This window comes from Haliotis asinina, chromosome 1 (assembly GCF_037392515.1).
Source record: "Haliotis asinina isolate JCU_RB_2024 chromosome 1, JCU_Hal_asi_v2, whole genome shotgun sequence".
NCBI lineage: Eukaryota > Metazoa > Mollusca > Gastropoda > Lepetellida > Haliotidae > Haliotis > Haliotis asinina.
Genome location: NC_090280.1, coordinates 50,185,197 through 50,210,911, shown reverse-complemented (window position 1 = coordinate 50,210,911; position 25,715 = coordinate 50,185,197). Strand labels below are relative to the sequence as shown.

Genomic DNA, 25,715 nt, shown 5'->3' with positions numbered 1-25,715 from the left:
TCTGAGGTTCATTGAGCGTCCTACAAGAGCACATGCACATGGAGCTGCAGGAACTAAGGAGAACGCTTCAGGGAATTTTCCTCGAATTCGTCAGTTGAGGTGACGAATATAGTACGGGTTGGCAACATAACTGCTCTGAGAACACACTATTGTTGATGTTATGTTGAAGATCCTGCAATATTTTCAGGTTTCTTTAAGTCGTAGTTGCAGCCCCGTCTGTATCAACGTAAATGGTGGTGACACTCAACACTCTAGTAGTTCACAGAGCTATGACACCATTCTTCATTTATGGCTTGCGGATCTGTCTCTGTAACACTTTATGATAAAACATTGATCAGGCGACTGTCAAAATAGACTTGCTATTCTACCATCTAACATTTATACGATTGTTTAAAGAGCACAGATAATTTCCTGTTAACAGGAAAATGTGCTCTAACTGTGTATAGAAAACTGAATGGGTATTTAAACTCATTTCCTGTATTTGCACACGAAGAATATGTTCACATAGTAATGGTTTATAGTTTTGTTAAGGGGTCATGACGATCGTTCACGCCATGTGTCATGACGATTGTTCTCGCCAGGTGAACATGAAACAACCCGATAGGAAGATCAGTGTATGGTGTATTTCGTTGAGATCGTATCATGCTCGGTGCACTACGACCTCCTGAACTCGATACGGTCAAGTAGTTGATGCAGTTCAGTGACTGATATGATGAACCACGAGTCACTGGGTAGTCAACCAAGTCACCGTTCCTGCCTTCCCTTGTATAATCCACTTTGTTCGTTACCTATATCATTACAACATTAAGGCATGGACAATGTTGACAGCCACCACACACCACACGTATCACAAATCAGAATCACCTTCAGCGGAGCAGTGGGGTGGCCTAGTGGTTACAGCGTTCGCCCGTCACATCAAAGACCAGGGTTCGATTACCACATGGTTACAATGTGTGAGGCCTATTCTGATACTGCATTAATATTGCTGAAAGCGGCGTACAACCAGCCTCACTCACTCGCTTTCAGCATCATTTCAACAACAAAAGACGTAGGTCTATTGAACATTACTGATCCATTACAACATCTTGTTTTAAAACATGGAAAATAACCTCTCAAATGTGAACACGTTTTGTACTCAATTACTAAGTTATAAAGTTTCATCAGTCAAGGAACATCAGTCAAGGACAAGCAACAGATTTACCTTCTGGAGGCACAGCGGGTTGAACATACAGAGTCTGGGCCTCTGAGTTGAGCTGGTCTTTCATGTAGGTGACGGTCTTTATCTCCCCTGTGCTCTGAATGAGCTCGTCCACATCACATGCAAAGGTCGGGTCGAATCCCAAACCCTTTCTAGCCCAGTCATCCGCTTCAGGTTCCTCATCAATGATCCCATCCAGAACTCGTTTTACCCGGGAAAACAACTGAAGCGACTCAATAGCGTCCGCCTTGGAACGCACGTACCTGATGTACTCTGCGGCTGACGCAACACGTGATATGAGAGACTTTGTTTCGTCCAGACGTCTGTCGATAGCGGAACTGTGAACCTCGTGTCTTGTGTCTGTCTCAGTCATTAACATTGCCTTTCTCCGCATTAAACTCTCAATAAGAGCATCAAATGTGGATTCAACCTGTCTCTTAGCAGCCGTCTTGGAAGTGTTGAGAATCTTTTTCTTTTTCTTCATGATGTCGACGTCTGCGCCTAGTGACTTAATTCTCTCATCCAGCGAGGTCAGCACGGAGTCTGCCTGGGACGCCCTCTCGCGGCAGATGTCGTCCAGGGACACGATGGTGTGACCACTGATCTCCTTGTGCTCCACAACAGTGCATGCCACGCAGATGGCCTTGTCACACTTCCGGCAGTAGAACTGCAGAGGGTGGAGTTTGTGTTGCCCACAGTGATGGCTGCTGCCAAAAGTCAGGACTGACTGGTTCCTTAGTTCCTGGAAACTGACGGTAGTGTGGTCACGAGTCACCCCGTTCCTTTTATGAGCCCTGAGACAGTCCTCACACAAGAATAGACCACAGTCCTTGCAGCGCGCCTCAGCTTGGTTGTCGTCAGGACAACCGGTGCAGGGAAACTTGTGGCCCTTCTGCATCTTCACGTACTCCACCATCTTCAGCATGACTCGTTCAAGGGGGAAAGTCTCTACCCCTTCTGTCACAGAATGGCTTGTCCTGCATAGGGGACAGTCGATGCAGTTGCTGCCTCCACGGGAGATGATGTCTGCGATGCAGATGGAACAGACGGAGGAGACACAGCACGACATCAGTCTCGGAGTCCGATCGTCGCTGTCAAACACGTAGGAGCAGACGGGGCACTCCATGACAGCCTCCTGCATGTCTCCGACTTTCAGATATTCCGCCATGACAGGCCTGAAACACGAAGGGAGAAGGTGACTGAGGGCAAGGTCACAGGGACAAGGTAAGAGGGGCAGCGTCACAGGGAGAAGGTGAGAGCGGTGACGTCATAGGGAGGAGGTAACAGAGGAGACGTCACAGGAAGAAGGTGAGATGGCAACGTCAAAAGGAGAAGATGAACAAGGACCGACGTCATAGGGTGAAAGAGTAGGGTGGGGTGGAAGCAACGTCACAGACAGACGGTTAGTGAGGTGAGACGTCACAATAAGAGCGTGAGTGTATGGAGTGTTGTGATGGATTCATTGACGAAATCGGGTGCGCGGTGCAGTGATGTATTGATAACACTGGTCATTAGGTGTGTGGGGCAGTGATATATTGAAAACATTGGTCACCAAGTGTGTGGTGCAGTGATGTATTGATAACAATGGTCGTCAGGTTTAGTGATATATTGATAACACTGGTCACCAGGTGTATGGTGTAGTGATGCATTGATAAAACTTGTCATCAAGTGTGTGGTGTAGTGATACATTGATAACAATCGTCATCAGGTAGTGTGGTGCAGTGATTATGTTGACAACACTTGTCACCAGGTGTGTGGTGTAGTGAAATATTGATCATACTGGTCACAAGGTGCAGATTGCAGTGATACATTAATTACATTCGACATCAGGTGTGTGGTGTAGTGATACATTGGTAACACTCGTCATCATGTGTGTGATGTAGTGATACATTGTTAACACTCGCCATCATGTGTGTGGTGTAGTGATGCATTGATACTACTGGTCACCGGGTGTATAGAGCAGTGATATATTGATAACACTCGTCATCAGGTTATGGGGCAGAGATATATTGATAATACTAGCCATCAGGTGTGTGGTGCAGAAATGTATTGATAGCACTCGTCATTAGGTGTGTGGTGTAGTGATATATTGATAACACTGGTCATTAGGTGTGTGGTGCAGTGATGCATTGGTAACACTGGACACCAGGTTTGTGGTGTAGTGGTGCATTGACAACACTGGACACCAGGTAGGTGTGTGGTGCAGTGATATATTGATAACACTCGTCAACAAGTGTGTGGTGCAGTTAAGTATTGATGACACTGGTCATCACACGTTTACAGTGTGTAGATGCAGTAGTAAACACGGTAATTATGCGAGTGATGACGGAATATAGAATATAGAAATATATGGAAGTGATTAAGTGGTATTTGCTTCTTTAACAATGCATTAATATTTCCATACCAAAGAAATACCATGGACGTGTTTGGCATTGCTAGTGCCTACTCCGTCATATGCATGGTACAACTGCACTAGATTAATGAAAACTTCTGCGTTTTAGTAACGTATGTTGCCATGTCAGACATAATCATTGTATTGTTTTTACTTTACACATCTCAAGACCTTAACGCATTTTTCACAACTAAATTTATCCGCCAGATTGCAGGGTTTGTCGCCGACGTCGCCGCAATGTCCGATAGTTGCCCTACAGCGTAGTAATGTCCGATGGTTGCCCTACAGCGTAGTAATGTCCGGTGGTTGCCCTACAGCGTAGTAATGACCGGTGGTTGCACTACAGCATAGTAATATCCGATGGTTGCCCTACAGCGTAGTAATGCCCGATGCAACATCTACGGTGAATTTCACTGAGGGTGTTTTAGACATTATTTCGATGTCCAAAGTGATAAAAAATGCACTTACGACTAAAACAGTCTTCGAGTCTTTCGGAGCCCTTGAAGCTGATCGTGAATCGTCAAAGCTACAACACCTACCCTAGAAAAGATTTAGAACAGTGTAGAGGACTGACGCCACTCTATTCCAACGAAAAATGGGGTGTTGAAATGTGTCAATGTACTGCAACAAACTTCTCCGTGGCTAATATAAAGTAACAAAGTGAACTCGCAACTGCATTTATATGTTCGTATACTACGCAAGATAAATGGAAAATTAATCCATTATCTGGGCCTCATTTGACAGCCTAAGCTGGTTTTTCAAAGAAACGCTCTATGGTTCAAGGGAGATGACTCAGTTTCATCCCATTTCATTCAGCTGTTCAGTGACCTTGTTCATGCGTACATCGATATATCTTGATAACAATAGTGAGTGCGTCACAGAGTGTTTGACATCCAGTGCGGACATTATACATGTCAGTAAAATACAGCTATTCCAGATTCAAGCACTGGGACTGGTCACTTCAGTAAACAATTACAATGCTTCCTGATGTCTGGATGGTAATATCTTGTTACTTACGGCACCTGCCACTGCCATTACAACTACAACTGCTACTGCAGATGCTACGCCTACTGCTTCTACTACTGCAACTTTAACCCTTACTGTTACTGCCATTGCTTCTACTACTGCTACTGCACCTGCACCTGCACCTGCAACTGCAACTGCAAGTGCAACCACTACCGCTACTGCTCCTGTTACTGCTACTGCTACTGCTACTGCTACTGCTACTGCTACTACTACTGCTACTGCTACTGCTACTGCTACTGCTACTGCTACTGCTACTGCTACTGCTACTGCTACTAGTGCAACTACTACCGCTAATGCTCCTGTTACTGCTACCGCTACTGCTCCTGTTACTGCTACCGCTACTGCTACTGCTACTGCTACTGCTCCTGCTCCTGCTCCTGCTACTGGTACTGCTACTGCTACTGCTACTGCTACTACCGCTACTGCTCCTGCTACTGCTACTGCTACTGCTACTGCTACTGCTACTGCTACTAGTGCAACTACTACCGCTAATGCTCCTGTTACTGCTACCGCTACTGCTACTGCTACTGCTACTGCTACTGCTACTGCTACTGCTACTGCTACTACTGCTCCTGCTACTGCTACTGCTACTGCTACTGCTACTGCTTCTACTACTGCAACTTTAACCCTTACTGTTACTGCTATTGCTACTAGTGCAACTACTACCGCTAATGCTCCTGTTACTGCTACCGCTACTGCTACTGCTACTGCTACTGCTCCTGCTACTGCTCCTGCTACTGCTACTGCTACTGCTACTGCTACTAGTGCAACTACTACCGCTACTGCTACTGCTACTACTGCTCCTGCTACATCTACTGCTACTGCTACTGCTACTGCTTCTACTACTGCAACTTTAACCCTTACTGTTACTGCTATTGCTTCTACTACTGCAACTGCACCTGCACCTGCACCTGCAAGTGCAACCACTACCGCTACTGCTCTTGTTACTGCTACCGCTACTGCTCCTGCTCCTGCTACTGCTACTGCTACTGCTACTAGTGCAACTACTACCGCTACTGCTCCTGTTACTGCTACTGTTACTGCTCCTGCTACTGCTACTGCTACTGCTACTGCTCCTGCTACTGCTACTGCTACTGCTACTGCTACTGCTACTGCTTCTACTACTGCAACTTTAACCCTTACTGTTACTGCTATTGCTTCTACTACTGCTACTGCACCTGCACCTGCACCTGCACCTGCACCTGCACCTGCAACTGCAAGTGCAACCACTACCGCTACTGCTCTTGTTACTGCTACCGCTACTGCTCCTGCTACTGCTACTGCTACTGCTACTAATACTAGTGCAACTACTACCGCTACTGCTCCTGTTACTGCTACCGTTACTGCTCCTGTTACTGCTACTGCTACTGCTACTGCTACCGCTATTGCTACAGCTACTGCTTCATCTAATGGCACTCCAACACCCACTCTACTACCCTTTTGAGCGTTAAATGCGTGTTTCAGCATAATCGATTGATGTTTCAGATAATCAGAAAGACTGCTGGCGTCAGCTGAGGCTACAAGCTTTCAGCCTAACATCCCAAGGCCCCGCGATTGGTAACACCGTAGCTATCGTCCAGGGCCTGCTGAGATAATTAGAGAGACATCGCGACCGTACTAATGTATTCATTTTACTATGCTTCAATCCGGACAGTTACTGTAGTTACATTTGAATTGATACACCTGTTGATACATCCTCGATGTCTCGTATCGACAATGCATCTCATTCCCACACATACAGCAGTCAGACGATTACATGTTTACCACGTACTCAAGTGTTGTGGGTGACAAAAACTGAGATGGTATAAATCGATAAACATATAGGTTATAATTGTCAACACTTTCGGTTCAACTCAAGTTCCGGGTTCACAGGCGTGCGGCAAGTTAGATTTCCCACTGCTGTCAGACAAAGATTTCCGAGGCGGGGAAGGCTCGGGAAGACTGCCCATTGTTGTGAGAACTGTTCTGTTTACGGGTGAGACCGGAGCAGGGGTAACGCCTGTTGTTGTCTTGTTATACAAAACCTCCACCACCCACCTATCCAGTCGCCACACGATCCACCATCCACCTATCAACGAACCAAACCCTCCATTTCCCACCCTCACCCATTACCCCGACCTCCCAAACCTGACAAATCACTGCTCCCTCATGCGACATTTTCGTCAACAAATCATTCGTTCACCCGGCAAGTTATACGTGATGTGACTACATCAAGCGAATACAGTGTCCTAAATGTGCAGGCTGGAAAGGTGAAGCGATACAGGTGTACACGAGACAATAGATTGGCTGTGTTTAAGAGGAATAAAACACCCACGGCTCAACCAGAGCATCTACACCACAGACAAAACAGGGTTTCGTTCAACGCTGTTACCTGTATCCAAAGGCCTTCCTTTAAGTGATGCAACGATTCATCTACGATCACATAGAGGACGGATATGCATGTAACCGTTTAACACCGACTGCACCACATGCGGACCAAAAAACCGCACCGCACTCGACAACCGCATCGGTAGGGACATTTCATTAATCGGGAAACAGGCCTTCGACTGTTTCACTTGGGGTACAAACCATAACTATATCACAGTACGTTCCACCATGGGAGAATACCCCTGTCCACAAGCACCTGACAGGATCCACATATATACCAACATGCCCCTGCCCACGATCAGCTGACGGGATCCACTTATATACCATCATGACCCAGTTCACCATCAGCTGACGGGATCCACATATATACACCAACATACCCCTGCCCACGATCAGCTGACGGGATCCACATATGTACCAACATGCCCCAGTTCACAATCAGCTGACAGGATCCACATATATACCAACATGCTTCGGTCCACGATCAGCTGACAGTCCACATATATGCTGAAGGAAAAAAATAGGGGATCTCATAAGAGCACAAGTGTTCCCTTATTGTTTTCCGGGTTTCTTCGCAAGTGTTAGCATGCCAAAATTTATCAAATTTTGCCCTTTAGAGTAATGGTCAAAATCCAGTTTCGAAACCAAACATTTCACAATATTTAGATCAACCAAGTTTAACGAAGTTTAATGTAGTAAAACTAAATCCATCTCCCGGTCAAATGCATAACCTATTATCGTATTTCAAAGTCATTTTGCAATCTACCGACCGCGGTGTCACGCCATAGGCTACACAGCCTAGGGCTATACGAACAGGTTATCCCCAAACTATAGCCGGTCTTGTTGTTCAACATTACCTCAAACGCAGATAGAGAAAGCCACCGTCTGTATTTATTATATAATTTACTGACATTGATACAGTGAATTGCCGACATACCTGCCTTTATAAGCAGCCCAGTCCCAGACCCAAACCAGTGAATATCTGGGACTGGTAGTAAACACATCGAAACTCTGCTTCAGGTATGTTGGCCAATATTTCTATTTCTTTGACATCGAAGTTATTTTTAAGACTGAAGTTCTGTGTCACTCCATATTCTGGCGGAGTTTAAGTTGTATGTATTATGTATTATATATTTCTATTTCTTTGACATCTAAGTTAGTTTTAAGACTGAAGTTTTGTGTCACTCCATATTCTGGCGGAGTTTAAGTTCGGTGTATGATGTATGATGTATGGTGTATGATGTATGATGTATGATGTATGATGTATTATAAATCATGTATTATGTATTATGTATTATGTATTATGTATTATCCACTATGTATTCTGTCAGTGAATATCTGGGACTGGTAGTAAACACATCGAAACTCTGCTTCAGGTCTTTTGTATGTTGTGTAGTGTTGGTGTGAGTAGCCATCCTCTACCCCGAGTTAAATTCCCCACTGACAGCCACCGAAATACTAGTGCCGTTAGGCGTTCAAGAAAAGCTAGTTTATACGTGGTAGAGAATCTCGTTCCGGTACATGGCTACTTATCATCAACCTACCAACTACGGAGTCCAGACCCGAAGCCAGACCCAGCAGCAGAGTGAGACAGGCACCCAGACAGAACCCCAGATCAGCAAGGAGTCTGGATTACCACCCCCACCCAGCCAGTCCCAACCAGGCCCAGTTGTTGGAACAACAGGTGTGCCAACCCCACCCAGCGACCAATTTCCAACAGCAATGGCAAGCCTGTCAAACCTGGTACCAAGATTCAACGGTACTGGCAATGCCAGGCAATGGCTCAGAAAAGTAGAGTGCCTTCGCCAACACCAGAAGATGACAGATGAGGTATATCTTAATCTACTACCTCTCTATTTGGAAGGTCCCGCCATCACATGGCTGGATTCTCTTCAGCCAGCTCCAAGAACCAGAGCAGCGTTTGAAACAGCATTCAAACAGAGATACGTCCAGGATTCAGCATCACAGACGGCCTTCCTGGGAGATCAGCAGAGACCTGATGAGTCAGGCGTCGCCTTCATTGAGAGGGTCATGGAGAAGACCACAGGCCTGGAGATACCTGAGGTATTTCTAGTTCAGGTCATACTGAATGGCCTGTCTACAGACCTGAAGAGTATTGTGATGCCTCAAGGCGCCAGAACCCTACAGGCCCTATCCGACCAAGTGCGACTGGCTCAGAAGACAGTGGATGCCACAAAAGCTTCCAGTCCGAATGTGTCTGCTGTCACAACACCGAATCCAGCCCTCTCCCAGATCGCAGCACTGCTCACAGACCAGCAAAAGCAGCTGAACAACCTAGCTGGTCAGCTGGAAGAGACCAGGGCTCATGCCAAGAGGCGGGAGCAGAAGCCACAGTCTCAACATCGACAGCAGTGGCACCAGAAACCCAGCAACCAGCAACCTCAGCATCAACGGTCCTATAATCAAGGTAAATGCAATGGATGCGGGTATTCTGGCCATTCTAGATTACAATGTTATGCTCGTGACCAAACTTGTAACTACTGTGGAATTGTAGGTCACTATGCTAGGGTTTGTCGGAATAGGTTACAGAAACAATAGGAATTTCCGCCTGTTCATAAGGATCCTCTTGTGGACAGGCATACTAATGTAACGAGCACAGGCAACAGAAAGGTCATGAATACTGTTAATGTCAAAATTGGAATGCGTCAGTGTCATGCTTTAGTAGATACAGGTGCATCTTTGTCAGTTGTCTCCCTTATTACATTAAAAAGGGCTAGTGTCAATTTAAACAGGGTACAGAAATGCTCTCTTACACATGTGACAGGAGTAGGGGGTGAAAAGCATTCCATTCATGGCTCAATAACTATTGCAGTATCAATAGGTGGCGTAGCCATGGAGCATGAATTTCTTGTCTTAGAAGCAGTACAGCATTCAATTATTCTAGGACAAGATTTTCTTCAGGTAAATCAAGCAATTATTGACTATGCTTCACATTCTATCTCCTTCCATCATGGTCTGATAGTAGTACCCCTCACCACAGTTGGTTCTGATTTAATCCGTACAACAACTGCAGTTACTATACCACCCAATAGTCAAATGATTATTCCAGTAACTTTGAAACGTCACCAAGGTAAGTCTCAGACCTTAATCCTTGAACCTGTGCCGCAGCTGTCATACATGAACTTGGCAGGTGCCAAATGTGTCATCAACCCAAACCAAGGTAAGACATATTACACATTGTTAAATCCTTGTAGTGACCCAGTAACTATACCTTCAAATAAGGTCATTGCTGTAGCTCATCCAGTTGAGGTAGCATCTATTCAACCTATCAAGGAAACAGAGAAGCCACCACATTCTCAAACCAAATCAGAAATATCATTTGATCTTGGTAAGGCTGATCTTGATAACAGACAGAAATCAAGGCTTTATCAAGTATTGCAAGCAAATAATGATATCTTTGCATCTGATAAGTCTCAACTTACTGTTACAAACTTGTACCAGCACAAAATTGAAACCACCCCTGGAGCCAAGCCAGTTCATCTACCCTTTTATCGGAAGAACCCGGAAGCTAAAGCTGAAACTGATCGCCAGACACAGGAACTCCTCAAGCTGGGTTTGATTGAACGTTCCAATTCCCCGTGGCAAAGCCCAGTGGTTCTTGTAAAGAAGAAGTCAGGTGAGTTCCGCTTTGCGGTGGACTATCGCGCCCTCAACAGGATAACGACCCCTGCTTCATACCCTTTACCTCGCCTGGAAGATGCCCTTGATGCAATTGGAGACTCACAAGCTAAAGTCTTCTCCACTCTGGATTTGGCTTCTGGCTTCTGGCAGATTCCTATGGATCCAGAAACAGCCCACAAAGCAGCATTTGTTACCCAAAGTGGCCTATATTCCTGGAAAATAATGCCATTCGGTCTGAAAAATGCGCCCTCTACCTTCCAAATGGTCATGGCGAGAGCGCTACAAGGTTTAACATGGTCATTTTGCTTAGTATATGTAGATGATATTCTCATATACAGCAAAAACTTTGAGGAACATCTGTCACACTTACAAGCAGTTTTTAATCGTCTTCGATCAGCCAATCTTAAACTGCAGCCAAACAAGTGCCATTTTGCTTGTTCAGAAGTCATGTATCTGGGTCACATTTTGTCAAAACATGGTGTCAGAACAGACCCTTCAAAAACAGAGGCCGTAAGAACATTCCCAACTCCTAAAAACGTAAATGATCTCCGTAGCTTTTTAGGCCTTTGCAATTACTATCGAAAGTTCATAGAGGGTTTCTCCAAAATTGCCCATCCACTGAATAACCTTTTGCAAAAAGACACAATCTTTAAATGGTCACCTGATTGTCAAACTGCATTTGAAACATTAAAATCCAAATTGACCCATGCCCCTGTTTTGGCTTACCCTGACATGAGAAAGCCCTTCACTCTGACGACTGATGCCTCTGGATCAGCAATCGGTTACATTTTAGGTCAACTTGATGATAAAGGTCGTGAAAGAGCAATTACTTTTGGGGGTAGATCTCTAAAACCTTATGAGAAGAATTGGACAGTTAGTGAACAAGAATGTTTAGCAGTTGTAGAGGCAGTTAAGGCCAATCGGATCTATCTCACTAGCAAACCATTTAAAATTGTTACAGACCATAAGGCCCTTGTTTGGTTGCAGAACATCAAGCATACCACCAGTCGATTACATAGGTGGGCATTGGAATTACAAGAATACTCATATGAAATTGTCCACAGACCAGGAAAATCCAATGCTAATGCTGATGCCTTGTCAAGACGAGACTATCATGAAGAACAATCCACAGCCATCAATGAGGTCACAGCACCACAAGAGGACAAGGAACATCTTGAAGTTGAGTTCTTTTATGACTCTATCCCACCTATCATAGCCCAATTAGATGAAGCTGCAGAGCATCATGACCCCCAGCCTCTGGATCTACTGAATGTTAGTGATCTACAGAGAGAATGTCCTGACTTTAGTGGAATCATTCAGTACATTGAAGACTCAACCTTGCCAGATGATGAAAGGCTCCGAAAGAAGGTACAAAATACTGCACATGAATATCAGCTTTTCAATGGAATATTGTATCATTTTTACCAGCCACGAGCACGCAGGACTGAAGATGCTGATAAACTGATCCGTCAGTTAGCTCTTCCCAAAATCCTTCGTAAAGACGCTCTATTGTCTTACCATGATTCCAAGGCAGGTGGTGGACACCTTGGCGCCGACCGGGTCTATGGAGCCCTTCGTCTTAAATTCTACTGGCCTGGTATGTACCAAAATATCCACGACTACATTAAGTCATGCAAAAAGTGTCAAGCTTCAAAGGTTTCAAGACATCCGCCTAAGGCACCCTTGCACCCTTTGCCAATCACTGATGTCTTTGATAGATTCCACATGGACTTCCTGGGACCCTTGACAGAGACTCCAGATGGCTTCAAACATATTCTACTGATAGTAGACTCCTATAGCCGTTGGTCAGAAGCCTTTCCTTTGAAAACTCAAGAAGCCACAGAGGTAGCAAGAGTCTTATATGAAGAAATCTTCTGCCGCTATGGAGCGCCCAAATCCATCGTTTCAGACCGAGGCAGGAACTTTGTCTCAAAGCTTGTAGGAGCTATATGTGAAATCTTTCAAGTCACAAGACACACTTGCTCCTCGTACCATCCTGCCAGCAATAGTGCGTGTGAGAGGTCCAATAGTACTATTCTACAATCCTTACGTACTTATTGTGATACTAATCACTCTAACTGGCCCTCTCTAGTCCCTGGAATCATGATGGCATTCCGGATGTCACCATGCACCCAGTCAACAGGATTCTCTCCATTCCACATGGTGTTTGGCAAGGAAATGAATATCCCCTTCGACACAGCTATTTTACCAAAAGAAAATATGGGTAAAACAGCTACTGAACATGTCACCCAGGTAATGAATAACCTGAAAATAGTAAAGAAGATAGCTTCTGAAAATCTCAAAGCCGTTCAAGAGAAAATGAAAGAACGCTATGACAGAGGAAGCAAAGAACCCCATTATGATGTAGGTGATTTAGTTTGGATTACCAACCATGCTGTTACAAAAGGTAAGTCTCCTAAACTAAACCCCAAGTTCATAGGACCGTATGTAGTAAGTGAGATTTGTTCGAAGAGCACTTACAGACTTCGTGATAGAGCAACAGCCAAAGATTTGCCCTCCAAAACCCATGCGAACAGGATGAAACCCTTCTACTATGAACCAGTAGCAGGATTACCTGACCCTCTAGGTATAGCACCCAGAAATGCACCAGAGCCTAATCCAGATGAACCCCCATCTGACTCACAACAGGACTCACAACAGAAAGGTGCTACTGAGGAGACTAATCAGTCTAAGGAACCTCCTCCAAAGAAAACCAATGATTCTAAGGAACCGTCTCCTCAAAAGGAAGCCAATAATTCTAAGGAACCTCCTCCCCAAACAAAGGTAAGTGGAAAAGATAGTAACATTGCTGACCAATACTACCCAGTTGAAAAATTGCTGCGTCAACAAATGAAAAATGGTAAGCGCCACTATCTAGTGAAATGGGTAGGTTATTCACAAACCTCGTGGGAACCAGAAGAGAATGTTTCACCGGATGCAATTACTGCTTTCCATGAGAGATTCACTAGATCAGGTAAGGTACGACGCCGTCCCTACCGCTTTTTGAAAGTTACTGATAGTAAGTAGGCATTAATAGGTAAGTAGTCCTATCAGTACGAGGTGAGGTAGATGTGTCCACTAGCCAGTCATTGTCAGTCATGCAGATGCTTCACAGTATTATAGTGCTAGAAGCAGATGAGCGCTCCTGCTTCAAACCCAAACCCTTGTGTTGCCCTGCGTGGTGCCAATAACAGTTCCCTTTCCATTGTAGGTACTGGACACATATACCGAATCCTCATGCTGGTACTCATAATTCCGCAGTTGGTTTTGGCTACAGTCAATCCAAGTCACGACATTCTCAGATCAAATTATGGTGTGGCCTTTACATCCAGAATGAAGATCCAACTATCCGGTGATTTTTGGTTGCATTCTTTCCAAATTCCTTTGCCAGAAAACAATCTGCCAGAGTTCAAATTTGAATGTATGTCCAGTGAAGCTAGATGTCACATTGTCCATAGAGTTTTCACGCCCATGTTCTCGTTTAAGGCTCAATTTGCCCACCGCTTAAACCACACTATAAGCAAGTTACATTCTCTGCTGCCAGAAAATAAACTTCCAACTTCTAGGTCTAAAAGAGCCTTATTAGGGTTCATAGGCACATTTTCGAGGTCCCTCTTCGGCACGGCTACTGTCCGGGACGTCCGTGTGTTGGCACAACACATGGTTAAGCTTAGCAAGCAAACAGCCAGTCTATCCAAAGTTTTTAGCCAGCATGAAGCCGATTTGTCCTCTTTTATGAAAACTGAAAATAATAGACTTTTGAATGTCCTTCATGCTGTAAGAGAAAACCATAACGATATTGTAACTTTAGAAAGTGATTTATTGAAGTCTCAAAAACAATTACACCATTTTTATATTAGAATGTTAAATCTTTTGGCAAAACAAATTACACATACAAATAATTTGGAACATAATCTGGACGATTTACTCATTGCTACACAGGAATTAGTAAATGGTAAATTATCCCCATATTTTATTCACCCTTCAGTTTTAAGTCATACTCTTGACAAGATTCAAACCACATTGAATAAACAGTATCCAAATTTTCGCCTTTCCACATTTGATCTCAGTTCATATTACCAATCTGGAAACTTTTTGTATAGTCGAAATGCTTCAAATTTATACATTACAATCAAAATTCCTCTCACGTCCTTCAGATCTCAGCTTTTTCTGTATAAAGTCCATTCGTACCCTGTACCCATTAATCAAACATCTGCCCATGCTTCCCAAATTTTAGATCTTCCAGCTTATTTCCTCATTACAGAATCAAAAGATTATTACAGTTCCTTGTCTGCATCCGATGTGACTGTTTGCTCTAAGCAAGACGATCTCATGTGCCCATTTAGTAGCGCTTTTCATCCAGCTACTTCTATGTCATGTGTTTTATCTTTATTTTTGAATCAAAAATCCAATGTGTTTCAGCAATGTAACTTTAGATTTAGGTTAGACGTCATTAGACCACAACTTCTGGAACTAACCCCTTCTTCCGTTCTGGCGTATGATTTGAATTTTCTTGCTGTTGATTGTAAGTCACATCAGCAAGTAATGAAGGGTTGTAAATTTTGCATTTTAACTGTCCCATGTCAGTGTTCAGTTTCCACTAAAGATTTGTACTTTCCCCCTCGACTTGCCTCATGTACCAATCTCGCAACCTCTGTTTCCGTTCAGCATCCAATTAATTTAGCTTTGATACAATCCTTCTTTTCGGATTCTCAATATGATTCCATTACTGGTGACACAACCTTTTCCAAACCACTTGATATCGAAATTCCTCACTTTCATTTGTTTAATCATTCTTTAGATACAACCCTCGCTCAGGATCAAAAAGCTCATTTAAGTCTTTCTCGATTGGTACAAAGGGCCAAGAAACGAAAAGTTATTTTTACCAGTTTAGCTGACCCATTATTAGATGGTTCGGCAGTTCCAGAATCCTCATGGCCTTCATTTGATTCGTATCTTACCCTAGCTTCCCTTATCCTTAGTACCATATCCACCATTGCATTTATTTATACCTTTATACGCTTACGATCAGTAAGCACCATGCTTCTAGTTATGCAAGCCTCCCATGTAAAAGCAGACACTGAATTTCCACAGTTTAAGTATAATGTACCAACAACAACTCCTTATAACCCATTTCAGGTTTTTAAGTCAATTGAGTTTTCCTTGGAACACACCCTCGCTGTTGCCTTAGCTATTCAAACTGTTATTGTATCTATTTTGATTTTGTACATAGTTATTACCCATTGCAGACGGCATTATCGCCAATCTTGTACAGTATTGTTAGAAATTACTTCTGGATCTGAATGTGTATTTATTCCTATTACTGTCTTAACAAAGTGTGTAACCCATTATACCATTGTACCACCGTATGATATTGCCAATTTTCAAGTACTTGGTCTTCTAAGACCACGATTGTTTGTCGATTTACGTGGATTATCCATTACTGATAAGACTTTTAACAAGAACATTCAAATACATCCATCACTTTGTATATCAATTACTCAGGCTGTACGTGTACAAAAATTGTTACATCAACCATTCTGTGCTTTCATCGTTATTGAACATCAAGGTTATCTTTTGCCACCAACATCGCCGTCAATGGATGCGTGTCAGACACCTCAGTCGGTTTATCCTTGTTTAGATTTTAAATCGTAAATTTTGGAGGACCAAAATTAAAAGAGGACCGGAGAGTACTGTTAGCATGCCAAAATTTATCAAATTTTGCCCTTTAGAGTAATGGTCAAAATCCAGTTTCGAAACCAAACATTTCACAATATTTAGATCAACCAAGTTTAACGAAGTTTAATGTAGTAAAACTAAATCCATCTCCCGGTCAAATGCATAACCTATTATCGTATTTCAAAGTCATTTTGCAATCTACCGACCGCGGTGTCACGCCATAGGCTACACAGCCTAGGGCTATACGAACAGGTTATCCCCAAACTATAGCCGGTCTTGTTGTTCAACATTACCTCAAACGCAGATAGAGAAAGCCACCGTCTGTATTTATTATATAATTTACTGACATTGATACAGTGAATTGCCGACATACCTGCCTTTATAAGCAGCCCAGTCCCAGACCCAAACCAGTGAATATCTGGGACTGGTAGTAAACACATCGAAACTCTGCTTCAGGTATGTTGGCCAATATTTCTATTTCTTTGACATCGAAGTTATTTTTAAGACTGAAGTTCTGTGTCACTCCATATTCTGGCGGAGTTTAAGTTGTATGTATTATGTATTATATATTTCTATTTCTTTGACATCTAAGTTAGTTTTAAGACTGAAGTTTTGTGTCACTCCATATTCTGGCGGAGTTTAAGTTCGGTGTATGATGTATGATGTATGGTGTATGATGTATGATGTATGATGTATGATGTATTATAAATCATGTATTATGTATTATGTATTATGTATTATGTATTATCCACTATGTATTCTGTCAGTGAATATCTGGGACTGGTAGTAAACACATCGAAACTCTGCTTCAGGTCTTTTGTATGTTGTGTAGTGTTGGTGTGAGTAGCCATCCTCTACCCCGAGTTAAATTCCCCACTGACAGCCACCGAAATACTAGTGCCGTTAGGCGTTCAAGAAAAGCTAGTTTATACGTGGTAGAGAATCTCGTTCCGGTACATGGCTACTTATCATCAACCTACCAACTACGGAGTCCAGACCCGAAGCCAGACCCAGCAGCAGAGTGAGACAGGCACCCAGACAGAACCCCAGATCAGCAAGGAGTCTGGATTACCACCCCCACCCAGCCAGTCCCAACCAGGCCCAGTTGTTGGAACAACAGGTGTGCCAACCCCACCCAGCGACCAATTTCCAACAGCAATGGCAAGCCTGTCAAACCTGGTACCAAGATTCAACGGTACTGGCAATGCCAGGCAATGGCTCAGAAAAGTAGAGTGCCTTCGCCAACACCAGAAGATGACAGATGAGGTATATCTTAATCTACTACCTCTCTATTTGGAAGGTCCCGCCATCACATGGCTGGATTCTCTTCAGCCAGCTCCAAGAACCAGAGCAGCGTTTGAAACAGCATTCAAACAGAGATACGTCCAGGATTCAGCATCACAGACGGCCTTCCTGGGAGATCAGCAGAGACCTGATGAGTCAGGCGTCGCCTTCATTGAGAGGGTCATGGAGAAGACCACAGGCCTGGAGATACCTGAGGTATTTCTAGTTCAGGTCATACTGAATGGCCTGTCTACAGACCTGAAGAGTATTGTGATGCCTCAAGGCGCCAGAACCCTACAGGCCCTATCCGACCAAGTGCGACTGGCTCAGAAGACAGTGGATGCCACAAAAGCTTCCAGTCCGAATGTGTCTGCTGTCACAACACCGAATCCAGCCCTCTCCCAGATCGCAGCACTGCTCACAGACCAGCAAAAGCAGCTGAACAACCTAGCTGGTCAGCTGGAAGAGACCAGGGCTCATGCCAAGAGGCGGGAGCAGAAGCCACAGTCTCAACATCGACAGCAGTGGCACCAGAAACCCAGCAACCAGCAACCTCAGCATCAACGGTCCTATAATCAAGGTAAATGCAATGGATGCGGGTATTCTGGCCATTCTAGATTACAATGTTATGCTCGTGACCAAACTTGTAACTACTGTGGAATTGTAGGTCACTATGCTAGGGTTTGTCGGAATAGGTTACAGAAACAATAGGAATTTCCGCCTGTTCATAAGGATCCTCTTGTGGACAGGCATACTAATGTAACGAGCACAGGCAACAGAAAGGTCATGAATACTGTTAATGTCAAAATTGGAATGCGTCAGTGTCATGCTTTAGTAGATACAGGTGCATCTTTGTCAGTTGTCTCCCTTATTACATTAAAAAGGGCTAGTGTCAATTTAAACAGGGTACAGAAATGCTCTCTTACACATGTGACAGGAGTAGGGGGTGAAAAGCATTCCATTCATGGCTCAATAACTATTGCAGTATCAATAGGTGGCGTAGCCATGGAGCATGAATTTCTTGTCTTAGAAGCAGTACAGCATTCAATTATTCTAGGACAAGATTTTCTTCAGGTAAATCAAGCAATTATTGACTATGCTTCACATTCTATCTCCTTCCATCATGGTCTGATAGTAGTACCCCTCACCACAGTTGGTTCTGATTTAATCCGTACAACAACTGCAGTTACTATACCACCCAATAGTCAAATGATTATTCCAGTAACTTTGAAACGTCACCAAGGTAAGTCTCAGACCTTAATCCTTGAACCTGTGCCGCAGCTGTCATACATGAACTTGGCAGGTGCCAAATGTGTCATCAACCCAAACCAAGGTAAGACATATTACACATTGTTAAATCCTTGTAGTGACCCAGTAACTATACCTTCAAATAAGGTCATTGCTGTAGCTCATCCAGTTGAGGTAGCATCTATTCAACCTATCAAGGAAACAGAGAAGCCACCACATTCTCAAACCAAATCAGAAATATCATTTGATCTTGGTAAGGCTGATCTTGATAACAGACAGAAATCAAGGCTTTATCAAGTATTGCAAGCAAATAATGATATCTTTGCATCTGATAAGTCTCAACTTACTGTTACAAACTTGTACCAGCACAAAATTGAAACCACCCCTGGAGCCAAGCCAGTTCATCTACCCTTTTATCGGAAGAACCCGGAAGCTAAAGCTGAAACTGATCGCCAGACACAGGAACTCCTCAAGCTGGGTTTGATTGAACGTTCCAATTCCCCGTGGCAAAGCCCAGTGGTTCTTGTAAAGAAGAAGTCAGGTGAGTTCCGCTTTGCGGTGGACTATCGCGCCCTCAACAGGATAACGACCCCTGCTTCATACCCTTTACCTCGCCTGGAAGATGCCCTTGATGCAATTGGAGACTCACAAGCTAAAGTCTTCTCCACTCTGGATTTGGCTTCTGGCTTCTGGCAGATTCCTATGGATCCAGAAACAGCCCACAAAGCAGCATTTGTTACCCAAAGTGGCCTATATTCCTGGAAAATAATGCCATTCGGTCTGAAAAATGCGCCCTCTACCTTCCAAATGGTCATGGCGAGAGCGCTACAAGGTTTAACATGGTCATTTTGCTTAGTATATGTAGATGATATTCTCATATACAGCAAAAACTTTGAGGAACATCTGTCACACTTACAAGCAGTTTTTAATCGTCTTCGATCAGCCAATCTTAAACTGCAGCCAAACAAGTGCCATTTTGCTTGTTCAGAAGTCATGTATCTGGGTCACATTTTGTCAAAACATGGTGTCAGAACAGACCCTTCAAAAACAGAGGCCGTAAGAACATTCCCAACTCCTAAAAACGTAAATGATCTCCGTAGCTTTTTAGGCCTTTGCAATTACTATCGAAAGTTCATAGAGGGTTTCTCCAAAATTGCCCATCCACTGAATAACCTTTTGCAAAAAGACACAATCTTTAAATGGTCACCTGATTGTCAAACTGCATTTGAAACATTAAAATCCAAATTGACCCATGCCCCTGTTTTGGCTTACCCTGACATGAGAAAGCCCTTCACTCTGACGACTGATGCCTCTGGATCAGCAATCGGTTACATTTTAGGTCAACTTGATGATAAAGGTCGTGAAAGAGCAATTACTTTTGGGGGTAGATCTCTAAAACCTTATGAGAAGAATTGGACAGTTAGTGAACAAGAATGTTTAGCAGTTGTAGAGGCAGTTAAGGCCAATCGGATCTATCTCACTAGCAAACCATTTAAAATTGTTACAGACCATAAGGCCCTTGTTTGGTTGCAGAACATCAAGCATACCACCAGTCGATTACATAGGTGGGCATTGGAATTACAAGAATACTCATATGAAATTGTCCACAGACCAGGAAAATCCAATGCTAATGCTGATGCCTTGTCAAGACGAGACTATCATGAAGAACAATCCACAGCCATCAATGAGGTCACAGCACCACAAGAGGACAAGGAACATCTTGAAGTTGAGTTCTTTTATGACTCTATCCCACCTATCATAGCCCAATTAGATGAAGCTGCAGAGCATCATGACCCCCAGCCTATGGATCTACTGAATGTTAGTGATCTACAGAGAGAATGTCCTGACTTTAGTGGAATCATTCAGTACATTGAAGACTCAACCTTGCCAGATGATGAAAGGCTCCGAAAGAAGGTACAAAATACTGCACATGAATATCAGCTTTTCAATGGAATATTGTATCATTTTTACCAGCCACGAGCACGCAGGACTGAAGATGCTGATAAACTGATCCGTCAGTTAGCTCTTCCCAAAATCCTTCGTAAAGACGCTCTATTGTCTTACCATGATTCCAAGGCAGGTGGTGGACACCTTGGCGCCGACCGGGTCTATGGAGCCCTTCGTCTTAAATTCTACTGGCCTGGTATGTACCAAAATATCCACGACTACATTAAGTCATGCAAAAAGTGTCAAGCTTCAAAGGTTTCAAGACATCCGCCTAAGGCACCCTTGCACCCTTTGCCAATCACTGATGTCTTTGATAGATTCCACATGGACTTCCTGGGACCCTTGACAGAGACTCCAGATGGCTTCAAACATATTCTACTGATAGTAGACTCCTATAGCCGTTGGTCAGAAGCCTTTCCTTTGAAAACTCAAGAAGCCACAGAGGTAGCAAGAGTCTTATATGAAGAAATCTTCTGCCGCTATGGAGCGCCCAAATCCATCGTTTCAGACCGAGGCAGGAACTTTGTCTCAAAGCTTGTAGGAGCTATATGTGAAATCTTTCAAGTCACAAGACACACTTGCTCCTCGTACCATCCTGCCAGCAATAGTGCGTGTGAGAGGTCCAATAGTACTATTCTACAATCCTTACGTACTTATTGTGATACTAATCACTCTAACTGGCCCTCTCTAGTCCCTGGAATCATGATGGCATTCCGGATGTCACCATGCACCCAGTCAACAGGATTCTCTCCATTCCACATGGTGTTTGGCAAGGAAATGAATATCCCCTTCGACACAGCTATTTTACCAAAAGAAAATATGGGTAAAACAGCTACTGAACATGTCACCCAGGTAATGAATAACCTGAAAATAGTAAAGAAGATAGCTTCTGAAAATCTCAAAGCCGTTCAAGAGAAAATGAAAGAACGCTATGACAGAGGAAGCAAAGAACCCCATTATGATGTAGGTGATTTAGTTTGGATTACCAACCATGCTGTTACAAAAGGTAAGTCTCCTAAACTAAACCCCAAGTTCATAGGACCGTATGTAGTAAGTGAGATTTGTTCGAAGAGCACTTACAGACTTCGTGATAGAGCAACAGCCAAAGATTTGCCCTCCAAAACCCATGCGAACAGGATGAAACCCTTCTACTATGAACCAGTAGCAGGATTACCTGACCCTCTAGGTATAGCACCCAGAAATGCACCAGAGCCTAATCCAGATGAACCCCCATCTGACTCACAACAGGACTCACAACAGAAAGGTGCTACTGAGGAGACTAATCAGTCTAAGGAACCTCCTCCAAAGAAAACCAATGATTCTAAGGAACCGTCTCCTCAAAAGGAAGCCAATAATTCTAAGGAACCTCCTCCCCAAACAAAGGTAAGTGGAAAAGATAGTAACATTGCTGACCAATACTACCCAGTTGAAAAATTGCTGCGTCAACAAATGAAAAATGGTAAGCGCCACTATCTAGTGAAATGGGTAGGTTATTCACAAACCTCGTGGGAACCAGAAGAGAATGTTTCACCGGATGCAATTACTGCTTTCCATGAGAGATTCACTAGATCAGGTAAGGTACGACGCCGTCCCTACCGCTTTTTGAAAGTTACTGATAGTAAGTAGGCATTAATAGGTAAGTAGTCCTATCAGTACGAGGTGAGGTAGATGTGTCCACTAGCCAGTCATTGTCAGTCATGCAGATGCTTCACAGTATTATAGTGCTAGAAGCAGATGAGCGCTCCTGCTTCAAACCCAAACCCTTGTGTTGCCCTGCGTGGTGCCAATAACAGTTCCCTTTCCATTGTAGGTACTGGACACATATACCGAATCCTCATGCTGGTACTCATAATTCCGCAGTTGGTTTTGGCTACAGTCAATCCAAGTCACGACATTCTCAGATCAAATTATGGTGTGGCCTTTACATCCAGAATGAAGATCCAACTATCCGGTGATTTTTGGTTGCATTCTTTCCAAATTCCTTTGCCAGAAAACAATCTGCCAGAGTTCAAATTTGAATGTATGTCCAGTGAAGCTAGATGTCACATTGTCCATAGAGTTTTCACGCCCATGTTCTCGTTTAAGGCTCAATTTGCCCACCGCTTAAACCACACTATAAGCAAGTTACATTCTCTGCTGCCAGAAAATAAACTTCCAACTTCTAGGTCTAAAAGAGCCTTATTAGGGTTCATAGGCACATTTTCGAGGTCCCTCTTCGGCACGGCTACTGTCCGGGACGTCCGTGTGTTGGCACAACACATGGTTAAGCTTAGCAAGCAAACAGCCAGTCTATCCAAAGTTTTTAGCCAGCATGAAGCCGATTTGTCCTCTTTTATGAAAACTGAAAATAATAGACTTTTGAATGTCCTTCATGCTGTAAGAGAAAACCATAACGATATTGTAACTTTAGAAAGTGATTTATTGAAGTCTCAAAAACAATTACACCATTTTTATATTAGAATGTTAAATCTTTTGGCAAAACAAATTACACATACAAATAATTTGGAACATAATCTGGACGATTTACTCATTGCTACACAGGAATTAGTAAATGGTAAATTATCCCCATATTTTATTCACCCTTCAGTTTTAAGTCATACTCTTGACAAGATTCAAACCACATTGAATAAACAGTATCCAAATTTTCGCCTTTCCACATTTGATCTCAGTTCATATTACCAATCTGGAAACTTTTTGTATAGTCGAAATGCTTCAAATTTATACATTACAATCAAAATTCCTCTCACGTCCTTCAGATCTCAGCTTTTTCTGTATAAAGTCCATTCGTACCCTGTACCCATTAATCAAACATCTGCCCATGCTTCCCAAATTTTAGATCTTCCAGCTTATTTCCTCATTACAGAATCAAAAGATTATTACAGTTCCTTGTCTGCATCCGATGTGACTGTTTGCTCTAAGCAAGACGATCTCATGTGCCCATTTAGTAGCGCTTTTCATCCAGCTACTTCTATGTCATGTGTTTTATCTTTATTTTTGAATCAAAAATCCAATGTGTTTCAGCAATGTAACTTTAGATTTAGGTTAGACGTCATTAGACCACAACTTCTGGAACTAACCCCTTCTTCCGTTCTGGCGTATGATTTGAATTTTCTTGCTGTTGATTGTAAGTCACATCAGCAAGTAATGAAGGGTTGTAAATTTTGCATTTTAACTGTCCCATGTCAGTGTTCAGTTTCCACTAAAGATTTGTACTTTCCCCCTCGACTTGCCTCATGTACCAATCTCGCAACCTCTGTTTCCGTTCAGCATCCAATTAATTTAGCTTTGATACAATCCTTCTTTTCGGATTCTCAATATGATTCCATTACTGGTGACACAACCTTTTCCAAACCACTTGATATCGAAATTCCTCACTTTCATTTGTTTAATCATTCTTTAGATACAACCCTCGCTCAGGATCAAAAAGCTCATTTAAGTCTTTCTCGATTGGTACAAAGGGCCAAGAAACGAAAAGTTATTTTTACCAGTTTAGCTGACCCATTATTAGATGGTTCGGCAGTTCCAGAATCCTCATGGCCTTCATTTGATTCGTATCTTACCCTAGCTTCCCTTATCCTTAGTACCATATCCACCATTGCATTTATTTATACCTTTATACGCTTACGATCAGTAAGCACCATGCTTCTAGTTATGCAAGCCTCCCATGTAAAAGCAGACACTGAATTTCCACAGTTTAAGGTCTTTTGTATGTTGTGTAGTGTTGGTGTGAGTAGCCATCCTCTACCCCGAGTTAAATTCCCCACTGACAGCCACCGAAATACTAGTGCCGTTAGGCGTTCAAGAAAAGCTAGTTTATACAAGCCTTGCGATACAAATGTTGTGAAGAAACGTGGAAGAGAAATAAAGGAACATGTGTCCTTTCGTGTGATCCCTTATTCCTTTCCCTCAACATGTCCCAGTTCTCTATCACCCGACCCTCTATATATATAATTATACTAACGTGTCGCGTTCAACGATCAGCTGACGGAGTCCACATATATACCAACATGTGTCGGTAATACACACTGCCTTTGTTTTCTATTTCACTGAACACAGCCCACATGCCGTTCTAAGGCCAGATCTTTCTCTTTAAAAGAATCCATAGTTAGTCGTGCACAGAACGTCCAGGCTGCAGCACGTGTTGTTCAGAAATACGCAAAGTTAATGCCATAACAAATAGGCTTCCATAAATAGATTTTTGTCATGTACACAAGGAGAGAGAGAGGAGGTGGTCAGGGGAATCTACCAGTGACGACACACTTCAATACATCAAACCTACTGACCTTGAATTGCCCTGCGAGTTTGATCTGGTCAGCCCCTTCACGAGAATATCGGCCGGGGTTTGGACGCTTAAGGACCTTGCTAGACTCCCAGGGTAGCGGCGTGGTGGCCGACTGTGTTTACCACCCATAGCCAAATGGTAGATGAGTTCATGGCCGGGTAGACGCCTCACATCCAACTGTTCGTGACGTAGGCTCTTACCTTGAGCTGTGATTGGGGAGGGGATACAGGTCGAACTCACCTGTACAAAAGAAGTGACACAGGTAGAACTCACCTGTAGAAATCAGGTGCCACAATGAAGTGTGTATTCGGTTAATCCTGTCAGGGGTATATAAAACCTTACAGCAGCGTATTATATAAGCCCGGGTAGACCCGGCTAACCCCAGTTAAATATATCCCATATCACGATAGGCTTGTTTTAGTTCAGTATAAGGTTATTGTTGCGTGACTGGATTACTGGTGGTAGGCTATATAAGTCTCTTTATATGTTGTATTGTATCTATGTAGGTATATACATATATATACACCCGGGAGAAGATTATTGACACAGATACGCTCACTGTTGCGAAAGAAACGTTATTTGTGGACGAACTCATGTTTCAACATTTAGTACCGATCATCAAAACGAACAGTGCACCTGGGTAGTGCTTA

General features: G+C 43.2%; 1 protein-coding gene across 6 annotated transcripts in view; it reads right to left on the bottom strand.

Moving 5' to 3' along the window:
* The window catches only part of LOC137292468 (uncharacterized), a 29,882-nt gene extending 4,424 nt beyond the window's left edge, over positions 1-25,458 (bottom strand). Inside the window, exons 1-3 of one of the 6 annotated variants that reach the window (XM_067823836.1) lie at positions 25,339-25,458; positions 4,059-4,125; positions 1,202-2,373 (exon numbers count right to left, since the gene is read on the bottom strand). In XM_067823836.1, coding sequence (XP_067679937.1) covers positions 1,202-2,366 — 1,165 coding nt within the window. In that variant the 5' untranslated portion in view covers positions 2,367-2,373; positions 4,059-4,125; positions 25,339-25,458. Of the gene's footprint in view, positions 1-1,201; positions 2,374-4,058; positions 4,131-25,066 lie in introns of all 6 variants that reach the window. The other 5 variants (XM_067823835.1, XM_067823834.1, XM_067823837.1 and 2 more) reach the window with 5 other exon arrangements.
* Between the last annotated feature and the right edge of the window lie 257 nt (positions 25,459-25,715).